General features: G+C 63.8%; 1 protein-coding gene across 1 annotated transcript in view; it reads left to right on the top strand.

The window, feature by feature from the left end:
* PLCH2 (phospholipase C eta 2) overlaps positions 1 to 23,704 on the top strand; it is a 76,121-nt gene that overhangs the window by 40,984 nt on the left and 11,433 nt on the right. Inside the window, exons 3-12 of the mRNA XM_054443784.2 lie at positions 8,432 to 8,578; positions 9,689 to 9,942; positions 10,139 to 10,267; positions 14,427 to 14,597; positions 16,743 to 16,836; positions 17,009 to 17,212; positions 17,432 to 17,552; positions 19,037 to 19,208; positions 19,592 to 19,699; positions 21,020 to 21,163. Coding sequence (XP_054299759.1) covers positions 8,432 to 8,578; positions 9,689 to 9,942; positions 10,139 to 10,267; positions 14,427 to 14,597; positions 16,743 to 16,836; positions 17,009 to 17,212; positions 17,432 to 17,552; positions 19,037 to 19,208; positions 19,592 to 19,699; positions 21,020 to 21,163 — 1,544 coding nt within the window. The remainder of the gene's footprint in view (positions 1 to 8,431; positions 8,579 to 9,688; positions 9,943 to 10,138; positions 10,268 to 14,426; positions 14,598 to 16,742; positions 16,837 to 17,008; positions 17,213 to 17,431; positions 17,553 to 19,036; positions 19,209 to 19,591; positions 19,700 to 21,019; positions 21,164 to 23,704) is intronic.

Genomic DNA, 23,704 nt, shown 5'->3' with positions numbered 1-23,704 from the left:
GGCCGACCCAGGGAGCACCTCACTGGCTCCCAAAAGGCAGGAGTGGGAGACAGGGCAGCCAGCCCAGCCCCAGGGCCAGCTTGAGCAGGGAGGTCCAGACAGGGACGGAACGACTATACAAGATGCCAGAAACTTCAGGCAGGGAAGCTCGGAGGGCCAGCTCCATCTCCAGGACACCCTCTCTGTCTAAGACTCTCTGGCAGAGCATTCATGGGGCTGCTCGAGGAAGCTGCTCCCTGGCCTGGCAGTGACCTGGGGTGCTCTGGCCGGGAAGAGCAGCCCCGTGCCGGGATGGATGTGGCGGGCTCAGCCTCCCGTTTCCTCGCCCCTCCAGGGCTCCGTGCCTGCTCTGCCTGGCAGCGGCCCAGCTGCCACCCTCCCTCCCGCGCCTGGCTCTGGGCTGGGGGCAGGGCTGGCTCCGCCCACTTGGCCCGAGGACCCTCCCCTTGGAGCTGCAGCCCCCTCCCCTCACTCGGCAGGAGCTCCCTCTCTCCCAGCTGGCAGGCCAGGCTCCATCTGGTGACTTTTCAGGAAAGGCTCCCCCACCGTGGCTGCCACAAGCCTGGCTCCCTCTGCAGCTCCTCTGGGGTGTCCTGGACAGTGGCTGGGGGCAAGGCCGTGCACCCGCCTTCAGAGAGCCCCAGGCCAGGTGGGTGCAATGCCCCTGCTGGCCATGCCCTGCTCAGTGAGGGCAGAGAGGCAGCCAGGGCCTCAGAGAGGCCGGTGGCTTGTGGCAGGGACAGGAGCCTCCAGGGACACCCAATGGGGGACACTTGCGTTGGGGGGAAAGCTATGAAATGGGCTATTAATAGGGTCCCCTTCCTGACGGGGCTGTCAAGTGCGATTAATACCGCTGCTGTGAGCTGGGCTGCCACCAGCTGCGGACGGCTGGGGACGGCGAGGGGTCAGGAAGGGGAGCCCACTCTGGGAGGGACCCTCACTGAGATGGGGACCTGGCCCTGGCTGTCCTGAAGAGGCCAGAGAAAGGCCAGATGTTGGGGCCCCCTTGGCCATAGCGGGCCAGCTGGAGAGCGTGGAGGCCTGGGCTGGGCAGGCGCCCACCTGCACAAGAAGGGGCTGCACTGGGGGAAGGTACGGGGCACGGGTCACCTGGCCTCAGAGGCCATCCTGTCCACTTGCCACTTCCGGCTGCTTGGAGGGTCCGGTGGCCTCAAGTTCCTGACGAGGGGCGCCTTTCTGTGCAACTGGGACTGCTTTGGACACCTGTGACCATCACAAGTCCTCCTGCCCATCCCTGCACCCTGGGTGGCCGGATGACAGAGGAAAGGTGTCTGTTGGCCCTCCCTCTGGGCCCTGTGGGAGCCGGATCCTTCAGCAGCAGCATGACCACCAGGGAGCATGAGCCTGGCTGCTGTCCTCCCCCTGCTCTGCGGCCGGTGGAAGGTGGAGGGCACGTCAGGCGGCGCGGCCGATGGAGTACGGCTGGCCATCGAGAATCTGTCCCCACCCTCCAGGGCACTGGCCATTCCAGCTCCCCCAGGGCTCTGTGCACACGGACCAGGAGCCACCCAAGGGGGCAGAACAAAGTCAGGCCCCAGGGCCCCCTCTGGCCTGCTCCCCTGCCGAGCTGGGTACTGCCATGGGGTCAGGCCCTTCCCTCCACAACACCCCCACCTCCTGCAGACAGCTGGAGTGGCTGCCACAGGGAGGGCGCTGCTAGAGGAGAGGGCAGAGCGTCTGTCCCTGCGGTGCCCTCCGGGTGTGTCTAGGGTGGCCCCAGCCCCTAGGGCCCCGGGCACTTGCCCTTGGTTCCCCTGCCCTTGCTGGGACCCCTCAGGCCCAGCCTGGGTCTGGGATCCCTGGGCTCCTAGCACGACCACGCTGGGGTCCTGCCTGCGGGGAGGGCTCGAGGCACCGACTCACACTCCTGATAAAATAAAAATAGTTGGGGAGGAGGCTCCCAGACGTGCGGGGGGACAAGTCGCTTCTCTCAGACGTTTAAATAATCTCCGCCATATGTGTGTGGGCCCGGCCCTCCCTCCCGTGCGGCACCAGTCCAGGGGCCCGGCTGATCTCCAGTGGGCACTGTGGCTGGGGCAAGGTGGCCACTTCCTCCTCCCTCCCGTCCACCCAAGCACAGCCTCAGCCCCTCCTGCATGCTGGGCTGGCCCTTGGGGGCAGCACAGGGAGGGGGATGCTGGGGCTGCGAAGGGCAGGGGGGCGCGGAAGAGACAGGGCCAGGAAGGGCTGCAGGAGCATCCGGCCCTCATGCCTCACTGCTGCTGAGGTCCTTTACTCTCCTAGCCCTGGGATGCGGCTGCCTCAGGGACTCTTGGTGGCCCTGGAGAGTGGGTAGGCTGGCCTGGGGGCCATCAGGACAGCAGGTGACGGTCAGGCCAATGCCAGCCGGGCCCAGGCACAGCCCTGTGGGGGCTTCGGAGGGAGACACGGGTGGGCCCAGGGAGGTCCTTTGAAAAGTCCTGCTGAAAGGCAGCAAGCGTCGGGAGAGGAGGAGGCTTAGAGGCAGCCAGGGCCACCTCTGGACAGGCCTGGAAGAGGCGGGGCCCCTGCCCGTCCCATACACGCTTGTGAAGGGAAGAGGTTGGTGGAGGGGCGTGTGTAGTCCCCATGCCCCTGTCGTGGGAGGGGCTGCGGTACCCGAAGCTGCCCCGGGTGTGTGTGTACACGCTGGGAGGCCTGTGGGTGTGATTTGTGGGTTTTGTTGGAAGAGTCAATTATTTTCCAGCCTTCCTCAGGGGAGAGGCGGAGATGCTGAGCCACTGCCGGCCCCTTGTTGATGACAGCCGCGAGGCCCATGCTGCCTGCTGTGTTAGGACAAGATCGATCTCCGCCATAAAAACAAAATTAAGCCAACACCGCCCTGGCTTCTGACAGCACGCGCTCTTCCTCTAATCAGCTGCCACCCGCCCGGTTCCAGCCTTGGGAAGAAAGGAAGGGGCTGCAGGAGCAAACTTCTCACAGTGGGGAAACTGAGGCACTGAGACAGGGAGGACAACCCAAGGTCGGGGGCAGGCCCAGGATCCCTGCTTCCCAGCAGCCACCAGGGCCAGGCAGTCAGGGTGGGCCGGTGCAGCCCAGGTGCGGGGGCCGAGCCCAGGGGATCACGGGTGCCTTCCTCTGCGTGTCACCGTGGGGCCCGCAGAGCCCTCCCATGCACTCTCCCCGACTGGGGTGCGGTCCCGTCTACCCGTCCGTCCGTCCGTCCGCCCTTCTGCCCGTCTGGGTGCATCTGTGTGGGAGGCTTCTCCAGGCCCAGGGCTGAAGCTGGCCAGACCCTTGAGAGCTGGACCCTGGACACCCGTGTGGATACCGGCTCCCGTCACCTCCTCAGAGCAGGCCTGGTGGCCTTAGCCGCCTCTGTCCTGCCCATCCCTCCCTGTCCACCTGTGTCTAACCAGCGCCTGCTATGTGTTGGATCATGGCCTCACAGGGACAGAGCAGGGAGGAGCACTTCGAGGTCCCTGCCCCAGGGATGTCCCAGGGTCAGGCAGTGCTCTGAGGACTAGGGAGCCCCACTGTGCTGTGCAGGGACCTGGGGGAGCAGCAGGTGAGCCAGGGCCCTCCTCTCCCCGATGGAGCCTGTATCTGCCCGACCAGGACTGCCGGCGCCTCCCAGTCTGGCCTCCGGTGTGGGCCCACAGCCAGGTGCGTTGCTACAATCCCACCTGAGCTCCCACATCAGGTGTCCTGGCTCAGGCTCACGAGAGGGGCTGAGGCGGCCTGGGGATGGGTGTGGACCATGGCTGGGGGCTGGGCCCCTGTGTGGAACCGCAGAGCAGAGCGTGGCTTCTTCAGCCTCCCTGTGGACTTTCGGGATGGCGGGGCCCTGGCTCAGGGCAGGCAGGGTGAGCATGAGGGCCGGTCAGTGCAGGCCGTGGGGCTGGGCTCGCCTGCCGGCATGGGGGTGGGGCAACCCCCTCCGTGACCTTGTGTGGGGGCTGGGCTGGGCCCTGGGCCGGCTCACAGGCAGCACGTGGGGAGGGGTTCTTAAGTTCCTGGGCCTGGGCCCCTGCCACGTCTCTTGGCCTGGGGCACCCCCGGCTTCACTCTGCAGCTGCGGTTCTGTGTGTGCCTGAGTTTTGGAGGGGAGTGGGCGGTCCCTTTGGTCCTCAGAGCAAGCAGGGCAGCCCCCGGCAGAGGCCTGTGTCAGGAAGGATTACCCAGGCCTCCACCCGCCTGGACAGTTGAGGATTCCGGCTCTGCTGCTGAGGAGGTCAGGGGGCCTGGGGTGCAGGAGCCTGGGCCCCACGTTGTGGGGCTGGGGCCAGGCACTCTACGTGTGTCCCCTCTCAGAACCCCTGCCCAGGCAGATGGCGGCCTCCAAGCCCTAACCTCAGCTGATGGGGGATCAGCTAGTGGCTGAGAGCTCAAGGGAGGGAGGGAGGGGGCAGAGGCCCAGCCTTGGGGACTTCGAGGAGGGATGGGTGAGAGACGGGAGCACCCCCAGCTGGGGCCAGGCCCAGGGTGAGGGAAGAGCAGGTGTGTCCCAGGTCAGGAGGCCTCTGAGGTGCAGGAAGGACAACTGGACCCCCTGGGTCAGAGTGGAAGCCCGCAGCAGCCTGCTGTGAGGTGAGCAGGGGCCCTGGGCCAGGGCTGTGGCCGTCTGGTCTGTCTCCAGGCCCTCAGGCCACCTCCTAGCCCGTGCTGCCCCGTTCACGGTGGCCTTCCCCGAGGCCCTGTCTTCCTGAGGATGCCCAGGACTCCAGCCCCTCTCCTCTCCCTGCAGCTCATGGCTCCCTAATCTAATTCCACGGCAGAGCCCAGAAACGCCTGCTGACCTGCTTCCGCCAAGAGCAGCAGAGCCTGTGACGGGGCCCCTGGTGGGGGCCTGGGTTGGCTCTGTGCTGATTGCATCTGATCTGGCTGGGTGTGGCCCTGGTCGTCAGTGGTCAGCTGGAGATGCGTGGCCATCTCCTCAGGGACTGCCACCTCCCACGCCTGACCTTGGCCCCGGGGCTCTGCCAGGATGCCCAGCCCTGGCACCTCCCTGTCCTGGGCTCTTCAGGCCAAACTCTTCCCCTGGTACGGGGGGAGGCGAGCAGCTGCCCGGGACCTTCCAGTCCTTGTTGCTGGAGCCAGTAGAGCCTGGGCAGTGGGTGGGAAGAAGGGCGGGGTTCCCCCCAGCGTGGTCACGAAGCATGGGCATGGCCAGGACACAGGTGGCTGGTGTTCAGCCGGGGTCTGCCCACCTCCCATTCCCACAGCTGCCCCTGGTGTCCTGGCCTGGACTTGGGGATGGGAGAGCCTGTGCTGTCCTGCAGTGCAGGGCCAGTACACAGGGTGGGCTGTGTGGTCCTGGTGGCAGTGGGACCTGGAGTCCTTACCTCAGTGGGAGCTGAGACGGTGGGGTGGGTCCTCCTTGGGCGTGGCCCCTCTCCAGGTCAGACGGCTGTCATCCCTGCAGGGCAGAATGTGGGGACAAACGTGCCCTGGGCATGGGGCCACCTCCTCCGCCACAGCTCGGTGACCGTGGAGAAAGGTCAGGCTGGGGCTGCAGCTGCATGAGGGAGACATGGAGACCCCAATCCAGGCTCAGGGACCCACATCCCCAACCCGGGCTCGGGGACCCACATCCTGGGCCTGGGCTGGGAGTTGTCGCTGTAAGGGCTCCGGCTCAGCTCCCCTCTCCAGCCCCAGGGGCTGGGCGCTGCGGGGATGAGGTGAGCTTCTGCCCCTACTCCGGGCCACCTGCCTCTGGACTTTGGGGATCCACTCAGAGGTCCCCATAAGTAGGGATGCGGGGTGAGGGCAGGGACCACTCCAGGCCCAGCCTCGGCATCTGTGGTGGGCGCATGGCGGGGAGGCCCACCCCACACAGGGTCCTCTGAGGACAGTATCCTGCAGGCCTTCCAGTTGCATTCTCTGGGTCCCAGGAGGGCCCCCCACCGTTGGTCCTGCTCTTGTCCCGCAGCCCTGACCTGGGTCTGGTGGCCTGGGGCCTTGGGAAACACTGTTGCCTCCCCAGTGCCCTCCGGTCCCCAGCTGGGAGTTCCCTTGGCCTAAATCCTCCGCCAGCTGGGCTGGAGCTGGGATTAGCACAGGGATTGGGTCCAGGGCTGGGCGGGGCTGAGGTCCTTTGCTCCCCCAGCCTGGGGAGGTGGCTGTGTCAGGGACTCCTTGGTGGCCCTGGAGGGTGGATAGGCTGGGCTGGGGGCCATCAGGACAGCAGGTGACGGTCAGGCCAATGCCAGCCGGGCCCGGGCACAGCCCTGTGGGGGCTTCGGGGGCCCTGAGGAGGAGGAGGAAGAGGCAGAGGAGAGAAGGCCCCACGGAGGTCCTGCTGCCAGCACTGCCGCTGCCTGACCTCTGCTGCCTGAAGGCCGGTGGGGCCTCTGGGGCCTCTGGGGCCTCCGTGAAGCAGGCCCGGCTGTTGTCAGGCCATGTCTGGCCCCTGGCCCTCCCCCGACAGCCGGACCAAGGGAACGGTGGCCTGGCTGGCAGAGGTACTCCTCTGGGTTGGAGGGAGTGTGGTGCTGTCTTCAGAGTGGCAGCTCGGCCCCCTGGGTAAGAAGGGGCAGGGGAGTGGCCCGGGCTGAGTGCTGGCCCTGTCCAGGTGCCTAGAGGGTGGGGGCTGCTCCTGGAGATGGGGGAAGCCTGGGCCTCCATCCCATCCTGCACTCGCCTCCCCTGTCCCCCCGGGTGCTCTAGGGATCATGTGGGTCCAGCAGCGTCGGCCGGCCCTGCCCCTCAGCTGCTCAGAGGAGCGCTCAGCACACCTCGGTCTCCCAGGCACCTGCAGGGCCTGGGGGCTGAACCCAAGGGGGTGACGGGGGATCTCAGGTGGCTCCAATGCTCTCATTGAAGGGGTCCCTTGTCCTCTGGGGGTCAGTGGTGCTTGCAGCCCAGGCGGCTGGGCTGGCATCTTGGTGCTGGACATAGGGGCCCTTGCCGTTAGGAGACTCTGCAGAGAAGACTGGCTGGGCATGGCTGGGAGGGTGGAGTGTGTGTCTTGTGGTGGCCTGTGGAGGGCCCTGCCCTGGGCTGGCCTGCTGGCTCTCTGCTCCAGGGGCAGACAGGGTCCTGTCCAGGCTGCCCTGTTGCAGGCCTCTGCCTGCCCCCTGCCCCTGTGTCCTGCCTCACCCCTCTCCTAAATCCCTGCAGCCATACCTGCGTCTTTACCTCCCGTGTGCCCTGGAGAGCCCAGCCCCCTATGCCATGCCTTCCATCCCTTCAATTCCCCTCTGCTCGTGATCATGTAGTAGCTTTCCCAAGAAGGCCTGGCCAGTACTGCCCTTGGTCTTCCACAACGCCCCCGCTAGGGTCCCTCAGCGTGCAGACCTGGGGTAGGGATTAACGTCTCTGTGCTTTAGCAGATGGTACCTCTGGGACCCGGGCTTTCTGTGAGCAGGTGTGCAGGAACCGAGCGGGTGGGACCCGTCTGTTCCTGGGCTGGGACTGCTGACTCTGGCCTGGACTCCCTGGAGCCTGCAGCCCCCTCACCTAGGACAAGCTACAGCAGGAGGCTGAATGGAGAGAGGAGGGGAGAGAAGGAGCAAGGCAGGCGGCCTGGGGGAGGGGAGGGGAGGGGTTGTGAAGCTTGGATCCAGCACCACAGCCTCCCAAGTCCATACTGCTGTGCAGGGCCTGGGACGCGGACATTCGTGGCACCATTCATGGCCCTTGCTGCACATGAGGGGTGGGAGCTTTCCTGGAGATGCCCCAGGCAGAGGCACAGGTACTCGGGAATGCGACTCAGGAATGCGACCGCTGGCAGGAGCCGCCTATGGCCAGGGGTCAGGGCAGGGGCATGGGGTTGCTGCCTGCTAGGCCCACCCCGCCCCTGGCAAGGGGCCTCCACTGCACTATGGCCCCAGACAGCCAGCCCAGCCACCTCATCTGTCTTGCCTCGCGCCCGGCCTTCCCACTGCTGAGTTCAGTGCTGGCTCCGTCTAAGTGGTGGTTGTCAGGGCCCCAGGCCCAGCGCCGGTTCCCAGGGCTGCTAGGACTGGTCCAGGAGGTGGTGGGAGTGGCAGGTGGCCGAGCAGGGTGGGGAGCAGGGCCCTCAGTTCCCAGGACCATCTGGGGAGGAGTGGCAGGGCCCAGCTGAGCTGTGTGACCCAGGCCAGCCGGCACCTGGGGTGGAGGTGGCCCTGGGCTCTGGCCTTTGCCCTGTCACTGGCAGGGCGGTGTCGGCGGGGCTGGGCGAGGTGAGGAGTGGCCGTGCCTCCACTGACAGCCATGTCTGTCCCGTGAGGAGTGGCTGTGCCTCCGCTGACGGCCGTGTCTCTCCCTTGAGGAGTGGCTGTGCCTCCGCCGACAGCCATGTCTCTCCCTTGAGGAGTGGCTGTGCCTCCGCTGACGGCCGTGTCTCTCCCTTGAGGAGTGGCTGTGCCTCCGCCGACAGCCGTGTCTCTCCCTTGAGGAGTGGCTGTGCCTCCGCTGACGGCCGTGTCTCTCCCGCGAGGAGTGGCTGTGCCTCCGCTGACAGCTGTGTCTCTCCCGTGTCCAGTGGAGCGGTGCATGGGTGCCATGCAAGAGGGGATGCAGATGGTGAAGCTGCGTGGTGGCTCCAAGGGCCTGGTCCGCTTCTACTACCTGGACGAGCACCGCTCCTGCATCCGCTGGAGGCCCTCACGCAAGAACGAGAAGGCCAAGAGTGAGTGGGAGCCCTGGGGTGGGGACAAGTCAGCATCCCTGGGGGGACACGAGGGTAGGGACCCTCCCAGGGCAGCCACTGATGGCTGAGGAGCAGCGAGACCCTAGGCCTGGACACCTCTGGACTCAGTGGCCTTGGGGATCCTCAGTGACCTCGGGCTGTGGGGTGGGAGGGATCCAGGCCCCCTGCCCGCCTGGCAGAGCTCTCTGGGACTCAGTGAGGACTGAGTAGCACTGTGCCCAGCCCTGTGCTGAGTGCTGGGCTGGAAGGAGGAGCACAGCATAGTCCATCTAGCTGGAGAGGTCACAGCTCCCCATAAACAGAAACAACCCCCACAGAGGTATGCTGATGGATGGGCATGGGTGCAAACAGTGGCTCAGGCAGCCACTGGGCAGGGCCGCTGGAGGGAGCAGGGGCCACCCGAGATGGAGGCTCTGTGCAGGGGGTGGGCGGGCAGGGTTGAGGCACACAGGGAACGGGTAGGGTCCCACAGTTTGGGGAGAGACATGTCAGTCCTCAAGGTCTGGGATCAGGGCGCGGCCAGGGTCTCCGCTGGCTTTGCTGACGGTCAGGACCCAGGCATGCCAGGCAAGGCCTCAGCCCAGCAGTTGCCAAGCGTGTAGCCACTTTGGTCCCCTGGAGAGAGTCGCGCTGCGGAGCCCCCAGGGGGACCTGAGGTCACGAAAGCCTCGATGCACCTGAGTGTGGAGCTGGAGGTCCCTGGAGCCGCTGTCCCCACCTGCGGCGCTGGAGCCCTGGAGGTGGCCAGGGGCTTCCTTGGAACGTGGAGACGTGCTGGTTAAACGTGGAGCCCTGGGCCAGCCGGGCACTGGGGACTGCAGGTGGAGGGAGGTGAATGCTCTCCCTCGTGGGGGCGTGTCTTTTCCACAGGAAAGGGAAAGGGGGAGGGACACGGGTCAGCAGTGGGGGGCTGTGCAGTCTCGCAGATCTTCACCCTTGGTTCTTGAACTCTGGACCCTGAGCCCTGCCAAGGGTCCCGCATAGGTGGGCAAGGAGCTCCCGGCTGCTTGGTCTCCGCTGTGTTGGGGCTGCCAGCAGGGGACGCTGGGCCCCCGGAAGCCTAACCCATGCTCCCTCCCCGCCCCGCAGTCTCCATCGACTCCATCCAGGAGGTGAGTGAGGGGCGGCAGTCGGAGGTCTTCCAGCGCTACCCTGACGGCAGCTTCGACCCCAACTGCTGCTTCAGCATCTACCACGGCAGCCACCGCGAGTCGCTGGACCTGGTCTCCACCAGCAGCGAGGTGGCACGCACCTGGGTCACTGGCCTGCGCTACCTCATGGCCGGCATCAGCGACGAGGACAGCCTGGCTCGCCGCCAGCGCACCAGGGACCAATATCCTTGGGCACCTATCGGGCAGGGCAGACCCGGGGACCGGCCCCTTGGCTGCTCACCCTGGGGGGGCCCTGCCCTTTGCCGGGCCACACGCTGGGGAAGTGGCCGGTAGGCTGGGGTCCCCTATTCCTTCCTCCCTAGGCCAGAGGGTGGGGGTGTCAGGGCTGGGCCCGTGGATCCCGTTGGCCCTTAACTCGGCACCAAAGTGGCTGAAGCAGACATTTGACGAGGCCGACAAGAATGGGGACGGCAGCCTGAGCATCGGCGAGGTCCTGCAGCTGCTGCACAAGCTCAACGTGAACCTGCCCCGGCAGAGGGTGAAGCAGATGTTCAGGGTGAGCTGGGGGGAGCCCTACCTGGGCTCCAGAGCCAGGGCTGCACGGGGGCTGTGCTTGTGTGGCTGGGAGCCTGCCAGCCCTGACTGAGCTGGAGGGGACCCTGGCAGTGCCCTCAAGCTGCACAGGGTAGCTGGCTGCTGAGGATGGGGCCGCCTGCCCAGCCACCCCACAGCCTATGGCAGGCAGGCAGGTGGGTGCCCAGGTGACGCCTCTTTGCAGCTAGGCCGGGGGCTGCTCTGCCAGCTCTGGGGAAAGTGGTCGGGGCACCTGGCACAGGCCCTGCCAGGTGAGTGGACTGAGCATTCAGGGCAGGTGCCCAAATGAAGCTGCACCCCCTTCCCAGGCCCCAGCCCCGCAGCCTCGAGGGGGGCACACCGGCCCTGGCAGGGCCCAGTTTGATGCGCAGCAGCTCTTGTTACTTTTCCCATGCTGCCCTTGCCCAACCACCCTGATGTTAGGAGTTATGAAAATGCAGCCTTCAGCTGAGCTGCGGCCTTTATTGTCTGTAATTAGTTTCTGTTTCCGGAAAGCCTGCTGGGCTGGGGGAGAGAAACTCTGCCCGTCAGCAGGTCCTGGTTCCGGACGGTGCTGGCTGAGCCAGCAAACCAGGCCCTGGGGCCTTGCTGCTTTGCTGCAGCTTGGAAAGCGGGTTCTGTGGGCGCAAGTGCCAGGCCCTAGGGTCTCTGACACGCACATACGTGCACACACACACATACGCGTGCACACACACACACGCACACACACGCTCACAGCCTGACAGCTCCGCCGTGTCCAGCCCCTGCCAGCTCCTGCCAGCTCCTGCCAGCTCCTGCCAGCTGCTGCCTGTTCTCACTGTAGATGGCTGGTCATGCCTGGCTGGAGCAAGGGAGCCTGGCCTGCTCACAGCACAGGGTGTGTGCGTGAGTTAGGGGCTGGGTGCTCGCAGACACTCTGGGGACTGCCCGGGGCTCGTGAAGGCCCCAGTGGGGACACAGTCTGCCTGGGCTGTGGGGGCTGGCAGGTGGCTGAGTCTGCACGTCTGCGCCCCTTCTCCCTGCCTGCTTGGGGCCATCCCCAGCCACATTTCGGGCTCAGGGGCAGCTCTGGGGCCAGCAGGTCCCTCCACAGAGTTGAGGCTGTGCCAGGGCCCAGGCAGCAGGCTGGCTTAGGGTACAGGCTCCAGAGTGGCCTCTGTGTGGGAGGAGACAGATGCCCCTCACTGAATCCAGCACGAGGGTGCGTGGCTTCTGGGGCCTGAAGGTCCAACCAGACCTCCCTAAGGGAAACCCAGGCAGGCGGAGGCAGGGACAGTCTGCAGGGCTGGCTCTGGAGAGGAATGGCAGGGTAGCTGTTGCTGTCAAGTCACCGGCCTGGCACTCCAGCCCTGTGCAGTGGAGGCCCAGTGGCCCTGGTCTTTGGTAGTCAAGACAGCTGGAGACGGCCCCAGTTTCAGAGCGCTGGGCCTCCCCTCCCATCTGTACTGCATCCTCTCTGGGCCCTGCAGAGCCGAGGGAAGGAGCCTGCAGCCAGGCTGGAGGGGCTCTGAGAAGTGGCATCAGCTTCGCTGTAGAGAAATCCGGAGACGGCTCCCATTGCCTGGCACGGCCTAATCAGAGAGACCTGCATGGTGGATAAACACTTGGTTTGAGGCTAATTTCATCAAACTTAAGATAAGGCTGGAAGTGGGCTGGACCCAGTGAGGCCTAATTGCCAAAGAGTGTGCTGGGTGGGCACCGAGGCAGGCTCAGCCAAGGTGCACGTTCAACAGCAGTGGCTTCCCTTTGTGGAAAGAAAAGATGCCGCGTGACTGTGTCAGGGGCGTTCTAGGGTTGGGCTCAGGCCCCCTGAGGGCCTCACTGTCCGAGCATTTTTGTTCCTGCTCAGTGGTGAGTGGCTCAACCTGGCACACAGCCACTCTGTGGAAGGGACCGCATCTCTGCCCAGCTCAGCCACAGGCCCTGGGAGGGCCTCGGGCCCGGGCTTTGTCCCATGGCCCCTGGGAGGGCCATCAGCCCAGGCTCTGTCCCACGGGGGCCCTTTGAGCTGCAGTGTCTCCCCTCATGGCTGTCCTGGGTGCAGTGAGTGGGCACCCCCAGACTTGGGGCTACCCTCACACCTCGCACCAGGCACCCCGGGGCTTCATCTGGTGTGTGCTGGGCCCCAGTGCATGTGGCTTTAGCTGGGCCCTTCATGCCACGCTGGCCTCATCCCCGCCTTGGTGTGGGCACACAGCCTGTCCCTGGGGTCCTGACCCACCTTCATGCCAAGCCGTGGGTGTAGGGCGTGTGGCAGCCAGGGTTCTGCCCTGGGGACAGGGACAAAGGGGCTGATGGGGCCACCTGACTGGTGACTCCCCTGGTTCAGAGGGGATCCTAGGGGAGCTGGCACCACCACCCCTGGCCACCCCAGATCGTGGCCACGGGAGGAGGCAAGGCTGGTCCCCAGTGGGCAGGCTGGTGGCTGCTGCTGTCCATGGTGCTGAGCCGGCCCTGGTTCCTGCTCAGCTGAGGCACATCTGCAGGCGGAGGTGGGGCCCTGGGTCCTCCCATGTGGACCAGGACATTAAGCTGTCCTGAGAGGCATGGCCAGCGTGCAGGTGGCCCTTTGCAGCCTGCTTCCTCGACCCCACTCTGGGCTCCTCGCAGGCCCCCTTGGAGCCCCTGGGTGGGCTGCTGAGAGCATGCCGTCCTTAGCCTGTGTGGGCTCTGGGAAGAGGACCCGGTGGGGCTTGTCTGGAAGCCCAAATCACGAAGCCTCTAGACTACTGCTGTGGTGGATGCAGCACCTCCTCGACTTTTGGAGGTATTTCCTGCTTCTCAGGGCACCCAGTCTGGGGCTTCCGTGGAGGCCTGAGGACTCAGCCAGTGTAGGTGGACACCTGCTGGCTGGGTGTCGGTGTGGCCAGGCCTGGGGTGAGCAGGCACAGGGCGGAACCCTGCCTTCAAGGCATATCTGATCAGCCCGTCCCATCTCTGGCCACATCCTCAGTGGGGGGCCAGGGCCGAAGTGACAGCAGGCGGCTCACTGGGAGCGTAGGACCCCTCAAGATGCTGAGCAGCTGGGCAGGTGTGAAATGAGCTGTCAGGGCTGCCCCTGCCTGAAATGTTGAACTCTGGAACCCCTTGAAGAGCAGGGCTAGGCACTGTGTCCCTTTGGGCCTGGTGTTCCTCGTGAGTGGGGGCTAAGCTGGGGTGTCACACTGGGGCTATGTCACCTCCAAGCAGGTCATGCTCTCACCCTGCCCTACCCAGCCCTGAGCTCCCATACCCTTGTGAGGCAAAGTCCTCAATCCTTAGGGCTCAAGAATTTCAAGCATCCCCTTCCACGGGGACTTTATTGCTGCCATGGGATTCCCATGGCCCCTGCAGCACCTTGGGTTTCTGCTGGGCTGCCCAGCCTCCAGCCCAGGGTGTGTTGTTGACCCCCATGTGGGTGGCGTTGGCTCCTCTGCGGGGGGTGCTGGCTCCCGTGCGGGGGGCGCTGGCTCCCATGTGGGGGGCATTGGCTGCTGTGTGGGGGGCGTCGGCTCCCGTGTGGGTGGTGTTGGCTCCCGTGTGGGTGGTGTTAACCTGTGTGGGTGTTGGCTCCCATGTGGGGGGCGTTGGCTCCCGTGTGGGGGGCGCTGGCTCCCGTGTGGGTGGCGTTGGCTCCCGTGTGGGGGGTGTTGACTCCCTTGTGGGTGGTGTTGACTGCTGTGTGGAGGGGTGTTGACTCCTGTGTCGGGGGTGTTGACTGCTGTGTGGAGGGGTGTTGACTCCCGTGTGGAGGGGTGTTGACTCCCATGTGGGGGGTGTTGGCTCCCGTGTGGGGGGTGTTGACCCGTGTAGGGGGTGTTGACCTGTGTGGGTGGTGTTGACTCCCGTGTGGGGTGGTGTTGGCTTCCGTGTGGGTGGTGTTAACTGCTGTGTGGGGTGAGTATATGGAGTTGGCTGTGGGCTGAAGGTGAAAAGCATATGGCTTCAGGCAGGTGAGTCAGTTCTGCATTTTCATGGGGCTGTCCTCTTGGTGGGTCGGCCCGTGCCCTGGGGAGTGATTGGAGGCTGTGACAAGGGCAGTGGAGTAGAGGAGGGTGGGCTTGTGTGTTGGTCTTGACTGGGGATCGGGGTGGTCCTGAAGGACCCCTGTGCATGCAGCCCTGGTCAAGGTGCCAATGGGGACCCAAGGCCTTGCATTGCAGGAAGCGGACACGGATGACCACCAAGGGACGCTGGGTTTTGAAGAGTTCTGTGCCTTCTACAAGATGATATCCACCCGCCGGGACCTCTACCTGCTCATGCTGACCTACAGCAACCACAAGGACCACCTGGATGCCGCCAGCCTGCAGCGCTTCCTGCAGGTGGAGCAGAAGGTGCGCTGCCTGGGCAGGTGTTGGGAGGCCAGACATCAGGCCTCACCTTCTGTTCTGAGCTTTGAGCTTCAGTCAGGGGACAGTGGTGATGGGGGAGCTGCCTGAGGCTATCCCAGGCCAGGGATGGGCTACCTGGGCTCATGCCCCTGCTCTGAGATGGAGAGATTAGGGTGGGGCAGGTCACAGCCTGGCATTTGAGAGCCCCCCAAGTTGGCTTTAGTTTTGATATTACAGGGTGCGCCCTATGGGGCAGCCAAGCAGGTAGGGAAAGTTTGTGGTTTCTCCTCCAGGGGCCTCTGAATGGCTAGGTCCTGGCTGTGGACACCCTGCGCCTCCCACAGCTTGACCATGCCTCCTGCCTTGGTGTTGAGCATCTTGTGGACTAGGGTTCTGTGGCCCAGCCTTTGAGACCTGCCCCTGTGTTCCAGCCACACGGGTCTGGCTGACTCGCTCCCCTAGGGCGCCAGGCCCGCCACAATATCCACTCACCTGTTTGTCCAGCAGACGCTCAGATGCCTCCTGGAGTCCAGAGGGGCATGCTCAGCCCTTTATCTAGACCCCAAGAAGTCCTGGCCATCCTTAGAGACCAATGCCAAGGCCAGGTGCTCTCTGGACGCTGCCCCACTGACCAGGGACCTCATGTCCAGAGGTTCAGGGCTCCGGCCATCTTGTATCAGGCCTGGGCAGGGACGGGGTACTGCATGCCCTGGTGGCAGGAGTTGCAGGTCCAGCCAGGCAGTGGAGGGGAAGGCCAGAGCCCCAGTGGGGACAGGGATCCGTGGGAGGGGCTCAGACTGTGTGTGGCCACCCTCCAGCCTCGTAGGAGTGCAGGTGAGGACCCTGGACCCTCCTCAGGGAGGAGAGCAGGGACAGGGCAAGCCTTAGGGGACCAAGATGCCTTGGCCTGGGGGTGCTGCTCAGGGACCTCCACTCTACTGGCCACCTGCGCTGCGTCAGCCTCTCGGTGATGGTCTGAGGGGGAGGATGGGAGTGGCGGGAGGAGCCTTGGGAATCCCAGGTAGGGTCTGGGTGGGTTTTACCCAGGATTGCCCAGCAGTACCCCACCCGCAAGCTTACCACAAACCCAGAGCTGGCCTTTGGGGCTGTCCCTGGGCCTGAGCTCCCGGGATGCCCCCACCTGGCCGGCGCAGCTTGCCAGGCTCCATCCCGTGGCAGCCGCTTCTCCAGTCCTGCAGGCATGATGCCCGGGAGGCATGGCCCAGGCAGGGGAAGCTAGCACCAGTTGGCTGGACCCCACTGTCTCGGATGCCCTGTGCCCTGGCCACCAGGGGCGGCACCAGCATGTGTCTGTGGGTGACCTGGCTGCAGACAGTAGGTCCTCTGTCCCAGTAAAGGCAGAGGTGGGAACGGGGCCTGGATGGGGGATTGGCAGGCAGAAGTGACCCTTCCCTCCCTGACCTTTGCTCCAAGCCTTCTGGAACTCTCCCTGCACTCAGGAGCCAGACAGTCCTCCAGCCGGCAACTGGTGCCCTTTGCCTGGCCTCCTGGTTGCTGGGCCTCCCCAGGGGCCCACAGCTGGCTCTGGGCTCCCCCACCTGTTACCTCACCATGTTCCCAGGGACCTCCAAGAAGCCGTGTCAGTGGGCTGGGCAGCTCCTGGCGCAGCTGCACCATAGCGCCCTGGAGGTCCCTCGGCCTGTGATGCCTGGGGCGGCCTGGGCTGGGCCGGACTGTGGTGCTCAGATCTCTTGGGAGGGCTAGTGTGTGGGGGCTTGGGCAGACAGTGGGAAGGGCTGGATAAGGGGGGTGCCTGTGCCTGCCTGGCTCTGCCAAGGGGGCATGAAGATTCTTGCTCTCCTGCACCCACCTACACATGGCCTTTGCTCCGTGCCAGGCCCACTGGGCCACAGCTCTCGCACTGGTGTGGGGTGGTCCAGCTGATGAGGTCAGAGGCCCCTCCCATGCCGTCAGAGTTCACAGTCAGAGCAAGCCATCCAAAAGCCACGTGATCCACGGTAGTCCCAAGTCATGTGACACAGGCTGGCTGGCCAGTGCCCCCGGGCGCCATGGTCATCCCTGGTGTAATCAGAGACAGGCAGGGGGACAGTGGTGATGGGGGAGCTGCCTGAGGCTATCCCAGGCCAGGGATGGGCTACCTGGGCTCATGCCCCTGCTCTGGCCTAGATGACGGGTGTGACCCTCGAGAGCTGCCAGGACATCATCGAGCAGTTTGAGCCATGCCCAGAAAACAAGAGTAAGGGGCTGCTGGGCATTGATGGTGAGTGGGGCGCTGCCCTCAGCCCAGCTGTCCTGGGATGCTGGAGGGGCAATGAGGGCCCAACCTGTGGGCCGGGACAGGTGCTCTGTGTTCTGTGTGGCATGGGGGCAGGTGGCCATGAGATGAGGCTGGTGGTGGGCTGACATGGCCCCTATGCCACGCCGTCCTACAGGCTTCACCAGCTACACCAGGAGCCCTGCTGGTGACATCTTCAACCCTGAGCACCACCACGTGCACCAGGACATGACGCAGCCACTGAGCCACTACTTCATCACCTCGTCCCACAACACCTACCTCGTGGGTGACCAGCTCATGTCCCAGTCACGGGCGGACATGTACGCTTGGGTCCTGCAGGCTGGCTGCCGCTGCGTGGAGGGTGAGCCCTGGACCTTGGGTGGCAGTCGTGGGCTGGTATCTGCTGTGGGAGACGGGCTGCACCTGAGGAGCCCCCTGGGGGGATCTCTGGGCAGGGGTTGGGAAGGCCTCTTCTGTGTCCTTCACTGAGCAATGGGACAGGCCCTTTGGTCGAAGCTCAGCCTGCCTGGGCTCACTGTGGCTAGGCCCCTGGGGCTGACTAAGGCCTGCCCGCCTGCAGTGGACTGCTGGGATGGGCCCGACGGGGAGCCCATCGTGCACCATGGCTACACTCTGACCTCCAAGATCCTCTTCAAAGACGTCATTGAAACCATCAACAAATACGCCTTCATCAAGAACGAGTGAGTGGCTGGGCCTCGGGGGCTGGCCCCAGAGGTGGGCAGCGTAGGGTCTCCAGGCTCTAGCTCTTCCTGCCACACCCACATGTCCTTTCTTTGGGAGCAGTAACTGTGGCGACCAGGGGGCTGGTTTCATTCTGGCATCTCTGGTCAAGGAGAGAGGGGCAGGGAGATCGTGTGGCTGCTGGTCTAGGCAGGGGCCTCACAGGAGCAGCTCGTCCACACGCCTGGTGGCACCTCCCGGTGTCAGTGCCCACAGCAGCTTTGGCTCCCACACTCATCACCCCTGAGAAGCCACTCTGTGTCCAGACTCAATTTGCTGTCACTCAGCTGTGGCTGTAGACACTATTGAAGAAATTCCAATTTAGTTTCTGGAATTAGAAGACCGCCTCCCCGTGTGGTTTGAGTTACCTTCGAGTCTTGGCTACATGAGGCTCGCAGGTGGGCAAGGAGCTAATTGCATGAAGGAAGAGAGGAGAAGCAAGATTGATTTAGGAAACAGAAGTAGATGGGCCTCTCCTGGAAGAGCTGGTCCTTGCTGTCACAGTCTCCAGCTGGCCCCATCCCTGGAACTGTAGGTGAGAAGAGCATTGCAGGGCACAGGGGTGGGGATGGGGGGAGGAGAGATGAGCTGGGAGGAGCCAGGGGCCTGCTGGGATCTCAGGACAGGGTTGCACCTATGACCAGTGTAATCTGTGCAGGCACAATGTTCTCCTGCAGGCCCTGGGCTTCAGGCCTCAGTTTCTTGCCTGAGAAGTAGGGGAATGAGCCCCTGTGCCCTTCCTGCCCACTCCACATCACAAGACTTGCTCATCTCTTGCCCTGGTTTATGCCCTCTTGTTCTGGGTCACTTACATTTTCTAAAAGAATCATGGCTGCCTTTTGGTAAAAATCCAAGTAAAACATACACATAGTTAAAAATGAAGCTGAAAAGCTTATAATTAAAAGTCCCTGCTATACTCCCCATTCTGCACTGTGCAGGTAATAACCATGTTCCACCAGATGGTGTGTGCCAGGCTTATGTCTCCTTTATGGGACCAATGTCAGGACCCCAGGGCCATTCAGAGGACAGTGTCCCCAGTATCTAGGTCAAAGGGATTCTATTTCCCAGTCTATCTATAGCTTCACACTGTACCTTGGTTTTGTCCACATCGTTCTAAAACCGTGACTTCTTCCAACGTTACTTTTGTTTTCCTGGAGTTTCTCGTTGCCTTTGTTTTTTTCTTCTTATTGGGGAAATAAGCTCATGCTGTCTTTACCAGTCCCTAAGATTCTCCCAGCTCCTTTCCCATCCACTCTGTTGCTTTTCAAAGCCATTGATGGGTGGGCCACCTCCCAGAGCTGCTGATAATCCTAGCTATCCTTGGTTCCTGGTGAAGACCCCTCCTCATTCAATGGTTTAGATGACCTGGGATCTTGCAGAGGTGGGGCCTACCCATCCTCTGAGGCCCTGGCCTCATCCTGCTCCTTCTGCCTTGGGGCCACAGGTACCCAGTGATCCTGTCCATCGAGAACCACTGCAGTGTCATCCAGCAGAAGAAAATGGCCCAGTATCTGACCGACATCCTTGGGGACAAGCTGGACCTGTCATCAGTGAGCAGTGAAGATGCCACCACACTCCCCTCTCCACAGATGCTCAAGGGCAAGATCCTCGTGAAGGTGAGTGACCCCCTGCCCTCCTGGGACCAGCTCACACAGAGTCTCGGGCCTGCGGCAGTGCCCTGCTCCAGACAGGCAGGGGCATCATGCCATCTGTGGGCATATCTGGGGGGCTGAGGGCTGGCCATGCTCCTGACCTGGCCTCCATTTCCCCATGGTGGTCACTCTGGCTCAGGACCTCCTCTTGCACATCCAGGCCTTTCCCTTCATGCTGCTGCAGCCACAGGGAACTGGCCAGTCTGGCCCCTGCCCTGTGGCTGAGATTCCAAAACTGAGCTTGAGAAAAGGCCCCTCTCCTTGGCCAGCGGCTCTTTGTGGGTGCCAGGTACTGGCTTCCCAGCATTTTCTCCAGGGCCCCTCCCATCGTGTATCTCCTCCCCCAGGGGAAGAAGCTCCCAGCCAACATCAGCGAGGATGCGGAGGAAGGCGAGGTGTCTGATGAGGACAGCGCTGATGAGATTGACGATGACTGCAAGCTCCTCAATGGGGATGTGAGTCGGGCTGGGGGTGGGGGGGCAGGTGGAGCCTGCAGTTCCCAAGAACAGCTGTCCGTCCTTGCTGTTGGGGTGAGTTAGAAAGGGAGGCATCCAGGAGAGAGGGACATTGGGGCAGATTTGCACAGCAGCCCAGGGCCTGGGGGGTCCTCCCTGCCCACCCACCCCTCTGCATGACAGCTGCAGGCCTGCCTCTTCCCAGTTTCAGCTCCCACATTTGAGCTGACTCTTGGGGTACCATCCACTCCCCCTGCCCTGTCCTCTTGGCCCCTCAGTAAGTGGGGGCAGCACTGGGGGCCGGATCCCACGCCAGACTCCACCCCATTCCCACAAGCACCTGGCCCACCCAGGCCCTGGCACAGGATTTCCCAGCTTCCTGCCCTTTTCCTCACCAAGTCTGGCTGGACGCTGGGTGGCTGGTAGTCCTGCCCAGCCACCCCCGTGGCCAGTGCTGGCCTCATCTCCAAGCAGTGCCATCTCTAAGGTCAACTCTGATGTGGGGGTCCCACCAGCAGTCACCTCCACAGAGTGCTGTCACTGTGTCCCCGCCAGGGCTGGGGCGGGGGGCTGCAGAGTCAGGAGGGTCCTGTGAGGTGTTGGGCTCAGGGGCGCCGGTCTCCTCTCCTCTGGACACTGCTCTGGGGCCGCTGCTGCGAGGCAGAGAAGGCGGTTGCTTCCAGAGGGGCCATGCATGGGGAGATAATTGTGCAGCGTGCTCCTGGCCATGTGGCCAACCATTTTAGAAACTCCTGAGGCAGCAGCACTCTTCCTGCCTGGGGTGTGCGGCACACGCCTCTGTGTGGCCACGTGATGATAAAGGCAGCTCCACGGTGCTCCTGGCTTTGTGCCCACTCCAACCTGGCACCAGGGGCATCTGACACCCAAGTCCCAGACCCTGCCCTCAAGGATTCCAAGTTCATCAGGGGCACCCGAGGGGCTGCACTGGCAGGGAAGGGCGTCCAACCCAGCTCAGAGGCTGCCCTGAAGTCTGCCCCTGGCCCTGCCATCTCCTGAGGCACATGGCGGCCAGTGGTGGGACTCCAGACCCTGTGCTGCCTGCTGGCGCACTGACCTCCCAGGCCACAGGGCCAGAAGCCGCACAGGCTCTGCTGGGGGCCCCTGGGCAGCCTCGTGCTGCTGGAGGAGTCAAGTGGGCCTGCGTTCCCGTTCTGCCTGTGGCTGCCTGCAGGCCCTGAGGTGAATCACACGCCTTCCCTGAGCCTGGGGTGGGCAGAATGCTGTGACCCGGGGGTTGTCATTGCCACTGCTCGCAGGGCTGGGGACAGAGGCCAACAGGCCGACCTCTGGCTCCTGCAGGCATCCACCAATCGAAAGCATGTAGAAAACATTGCTAAGAGGAAACTGGATTCCCTCATCAAGGAGTCGAAGATTCGGGACTGTGAGGACCCCAACGACTTCTCCGTCTCCACACTGTCCCCATCTGGAAAACTCGGACGCAAGGTAGAGGCCAAAAAGGTGACACCCCTGATGCCGACAGGACCCCCCGACAGCCAGCCTGTGGGCCAGCCAGGGCCCCCGAACGTATGGTCTGTGCGCACTCACACCTGTGCACACACAAATCTGCACACAAGCATACCTCTGTACACACCTCTGCACACACACCTGCATGATCCATACCCACCTACCAGCGGGGTCTCAAAGCCCAGCCAGTCGTGGGAGCTGCCCAGCTGGGGGGACGTGACCACCTTCCCTGCCCAGCGCCCCCGCCTAGAGCTGCCTGTGGCCACGTGGGGAAGTTTCCACGTGGAGCGAATGGCCCTCGGGGGCTGGCATGGTAGACACAATGGAGTGTGTGTGAGGTGAGAGATGACAGGCAGGGTGGGCTGGGTCCTGCAGTCACAGAGCCTCCTTGCAGACCTCGAAGGAGCCACGAGCTGTGGCCGGTGGATCCCGCAGTCCTGCTGTGGGTGGGGCCAAGTGGGGAGTGTGGGTGAGCCCTACAGACCCTCCACAGGGTGACAGTGCTGGTGGCTGCCCATGCTGGGGACACGGTCTCCTGGTGCCTGGAGAGCCCTACCGTGCCCTGTGGCACCGGCTCGTTCTGCCTGTCCCTGCAGGGACCTTGCTGTTTTCCTAACCCTTGGGGAGGGTGGGAAGGTGACTTCTCCCTGGCCAAGTGGGGGTGCTGTGTCCCCTTCCAGGACCAGTATTTTTAGACTCAGGTGTTTGCGTTTCCGCCCACGGGTCTCGGAGCACTCGGCACAGCTGACACCGCAGGAGAGCTCGAGGAACATGCCCTGTGCAGGTGGCTCTCGCGGGGCCCGAGCTGAGAGGCGCTCCTTTATTTTTATCCCAAGGTGTCTAGGTGGGGGAGAGTGGCCATCTGTGGCTCTGCTGGACAGCCAGCTGGGCCTGTGCAAAACCTGGAGATGCATCTGCGGGTCCAGGAGAGTGGTCCCCTGCAGACCTCATGTCTGAGCGACTGCTGGGGGTTCTGTGCTCAGGGAAGGCTTCCTGCAGGAGGAGGAGGGGCTCAGGCACAGCCACTAAGGTTGGGGGAGGAGCGGGAATCCCGCCCTGATGAGATGCACTCCTTGCCTGGTGCGGACACACACCCCAGAAGGGTCCCAGAGTCTTTGGTACAGGCGAGGGGCGGAGCTGATCCCAAGGCCAGGCTGGGACGCATTCAGCCCTGGAGCTCACTGGGGGGTGTGGCCCAGGTAAAGGGGGTGTCTGTGCGCTGGGGGTCGTGGGGATGGCAAATTCCACTGAGGGACACTTGTGCCTCTCTGTCCCCCTGGGCTAGCCGGTGTCCCCTCTGCTCATGAACCTTGAGGACGTGTGGCCTCTACTCACGGGTCCCCGAGGCCTGGGGGCAGCAGGAACGGGTATCCTGGGGAGAGAAGCCGGATGGGTAAGGAGGGGACCCACCGCCAGAGAGCTGGGCACAACCCAGTGAGTGCTTGTGCTGCCAACAGCCTCGCCCCATGAGGACCCTTCCCTGAGCACCCCCTCGGGGCCCAGCACCCAGCCTCCCTGACAGAGGCAGGGCTGGGGGGCCTGCTGCTGGCTGAGACCCTCCACCACCATCCAGGCCTCCTCGCCTGGGCCTTCTGCTGCCCACAGCCCCTTGGAGCATGGTTGGGTCTTGCTGTCTCCTCTGTTTGGGAGTCCCAGGGGTGACAGCGGGTCTGGCCATGCAGCACGGGCTGTGTCTGGCCGTCCGTCTCCTGGGTCAGCGTGTGCCTCTCCTCGGTCATGCCTGGATTTACAGTCGCTCGTGGCTCTGGGTCACTGCAGCATTTTGGGGATGTTTAAGGAGCTGTGAAGTGTGGAGGCCCCGACTGGCTCCAGGCGCACTGTGAATCTGGCTCCTGGCGCACTGTGAATCTGGCTCCTAGTGCCTCTCCCGGGAGCCGTGGCATCAATAAATTAAGAGGAAATCGGGGCTGGCTTTTCTGGAGGTGGAGAGAGACGAGTATGTCTGAGAGCCATGTGGACCCGGACAACCTGGGAGCCTCCTGCTGCGGTGCACGCGGGGCCTCGGGCTCCGGCCAGTGCAGCCTGGTGACGGGAAGGCCCCTTGGCCACTCTGGGCCGTGGGAAGGGCCGTCCAATCCCATCCTGGCTCCCTCTGAGGGTGAAGGAGGAGCAGGGCAGACCTCTGGGCGATGGTACCCAGAGCACGGGGAGGGTGGCGGGAGCTCCCCGGCCGTGTCAAGAGGACTGAGAGGCCCGTCTGGCATGGGGCCTGCGGACACGATGTGCCCTGATTTCCAATGCGTCCAGTGAGGCAGTGTCCAGGCAGGCACAGGTCCAGGCTGGGGAGAGCGGGGAGCAGTCAGAGCGGTTTGCTGTGGCGTGGCTGAGCGCCGAGTGTCTGTGGTCGTGAGAGCTGCAGTAGCCTCTTTGCAGCAGTGTGGGAGCATCCGGGGGTGTGGGAGGGTGTGTGTGCAGGGGTGGGTGATGTGTCCGCTTCTGGCGGAAGCCCCTCTCTAACAGGGACCCCTGCTGCAGGCCCACTGCTTCGCTGTGTTTCAA

The sequence above is a fragment of the Pongo pygmaeus genome, chromosome 1, assembly GCF_028885625.2.
Source record: "Pongo pygmaeus isolate AG05252 chromosome 1, NHGRI_mPonPyg2-v2.0_pri, whole genome shotgun sequence".
Lineage (NCBI taxonomy): Eukaryota > Metazoa > Chordata > Mammalia > Primates > Hominidae > Pongo > Pongo pygmaeus.
Note: the sequence above shows the minus strand (reverse complement) of the source record. Positions and strands in the feature narration are given on the sequence as shown.